This window comes from Sphaeroforma arctica (genome assembly GCF_001186125.1).
Source record: "Sphaeroforma arctica JP610 unplaced genomic scaffold supercont1.5534, whole genome shotgun sequence".
Lineage (NCBI taxonomy): Eukaryota > Ichthyosporea > Ichthyophonida > Sphaeroforma > Sphaeroforma arctica.
This window is the reverse complement of record NW_014035024.1, coordinates 1-1,938: the sequence shown is the minus strand read 5'-3', so window position 1 is coordinate 1,938 and position 1,938 is coordinate 1. Positions and strand designations below refer to the sequence as shown.

Here is a 1,938-nt window from a genome sequence, read left to right as displayed (position 1 = left end):
TCGTATGGCACTGTAAAATTGAATCGAGATCCAATCTTTGAGAAGTCTGTGCCGCAATTTAGATATTGAACCGTTTAAGAATGAAGCATAGATTACCTGGTCCTCGTTCCTCTCTGGCTCTCCTAATTTCAGCTAAGCGCTGTTCCCAGCTCTCCCTGTATTCGCAAGATTTTTTTTTAAGGATTTGAGACATATGTATATATATATATATATATATATGAATATATATATATATATATAGATATAAATATAGATATAGATATAGATATAGATATAGATATAGATATAGAAATAGAAATAGAAATAGAAATAGAAATAGAAATAGAAATATATACATGTATATAATATCAAGAGTTTATTTCTGTTGACAATTCTATATGTATGCAAGCCAGAGACTTCCATGTGTATAATGTCATGAGATTATTTCTGTTGACAAATGTATATGTATGCAAGCCAGTGACTTGCATGTGCATAATGTCATGAGTTTATTTCTGTTGAAAAATGTATATGTATGCATGCCAGTGACTTGCATGTGTATAATGTCATGAGTGTATTTCTGTTGACAAATGTATATGTATGCAAGCCAGTGACTTGCATGTGCATAATGTCATGAGTTTATTTCTGTTGACAAATGTATATGTATGCACGCCATTGACTTACATGTGTGGCTCTGGACGGGTTGCGGCGTTCGATGTTCCGTACTGCTGTGCAGAACTGGCATACATCTGCCGTGCAAATACACGAGAAAAACAAGAAAAAAAACGAGAAAAAAAACATGAAAAAAAACATAGAAGATGTCAATACAGAAAGTATAAATATACAAGGGAAGGAATAGGGCATACGGAAAGAACAATAGATGAGATAAAACCCTAAACCCCAAGAAGATTGTGCCAATCAAGTAAGTACTCGTGAGTTTTATACGCACATTGATGCACTTTAAGCCCTGCAGCCCTGTTGACCATGGTTTTAGGGCGGGGCCGATTGATACGAAAGGCGAGCGGATGCCAGACAGACAGTGCACACCATACTGGTAACCCCTCAGTACATGTACGAGGAGGCATACACATCACAGGTACATGTATATTATACATGTATATTAGCATAAGCAAAGTTGATCGTAACCATGCGCCTATATTCACACACACATAGAACGTCATACACTCACACGCATTGGGACATCCGGTATATGCCGTGGGTGATTGCCTTGAATGCTATAGATAGGCCTGTAGTTTCTGGGCCGTGTAGTGTTGAGCTATCAGAGTATGTGCAGGGCCGCTACAATCACTCATATCTGCGAGCCGTTTAGTAGAATATATTCCAACGGTATATACATACATGAATATATATATACATATATACATACATACATACATATATATATGTATATATAAATATATGTACATATAAATATAAGTGTATATATATATATATATACGCACACACACACACACACACACACACACTCACAAATATATATATATATATACGCATATACGCATATACACGCTCGTATACGCAAACACTAGTTCGTATAATCTAGACAAACCCTATGTCCGTACATGCCACATACCTCCGATGCCCGTGGGCGATTGCTACGAGTATAAGCGACGCTATTTCCATTCGTTGGTTGTGTAGTACCGAACTGTGCAAACCCTTTCGAGGCTGCAATACCATCCACATCGTGTGATCGGATATTCATCCCCAGGGAAGTCCTGAGAGAAGGCCGAGGGTCGACATCAGACTCATCACTGGGAGGAAATAAAGTGAAGCCTCGTGTTAGCCCGCAAGTATACCGCACGTCAGAGAGAATGAATCCAGGTATGACTGTAAAACAATGAACTAGAAAATATATAACTATTAGAATAAAATAAATAGCAAAAATAAAAACAAAAATATCAGTAATCTTAATAATAATAAAAACTTAATATGTATACTGTA

The 1,938-nt window shown here is 36.8% G+C and overlaps 1 protein-coding gene across 1 annotated transcript; it reads right to left on the bottom strand.

Annotated features, from left to right (window-relative positions):
- Window positions 1-58: 58 nt before the first annotated feature.
- Window positions 59-1,699, bottom strand: SARC_15050 (hypothetical protein; the record flags this gene model as incomplete). Its single annotated transcript, XM_014290817.1, has 3 exons — window positions 59-155; window positions 661-725; window positions 1,571-1,699. 3 exons carry the CDS (start codon window positions 1,697-1,699, stop codon window positions 59-61), a joined length of 291 nt encoding a protein of 96 aa, XP_014146292.1.
- Between the last annotated feature and the right edge of the window lie 239 nt (window positions 1,700-1,938).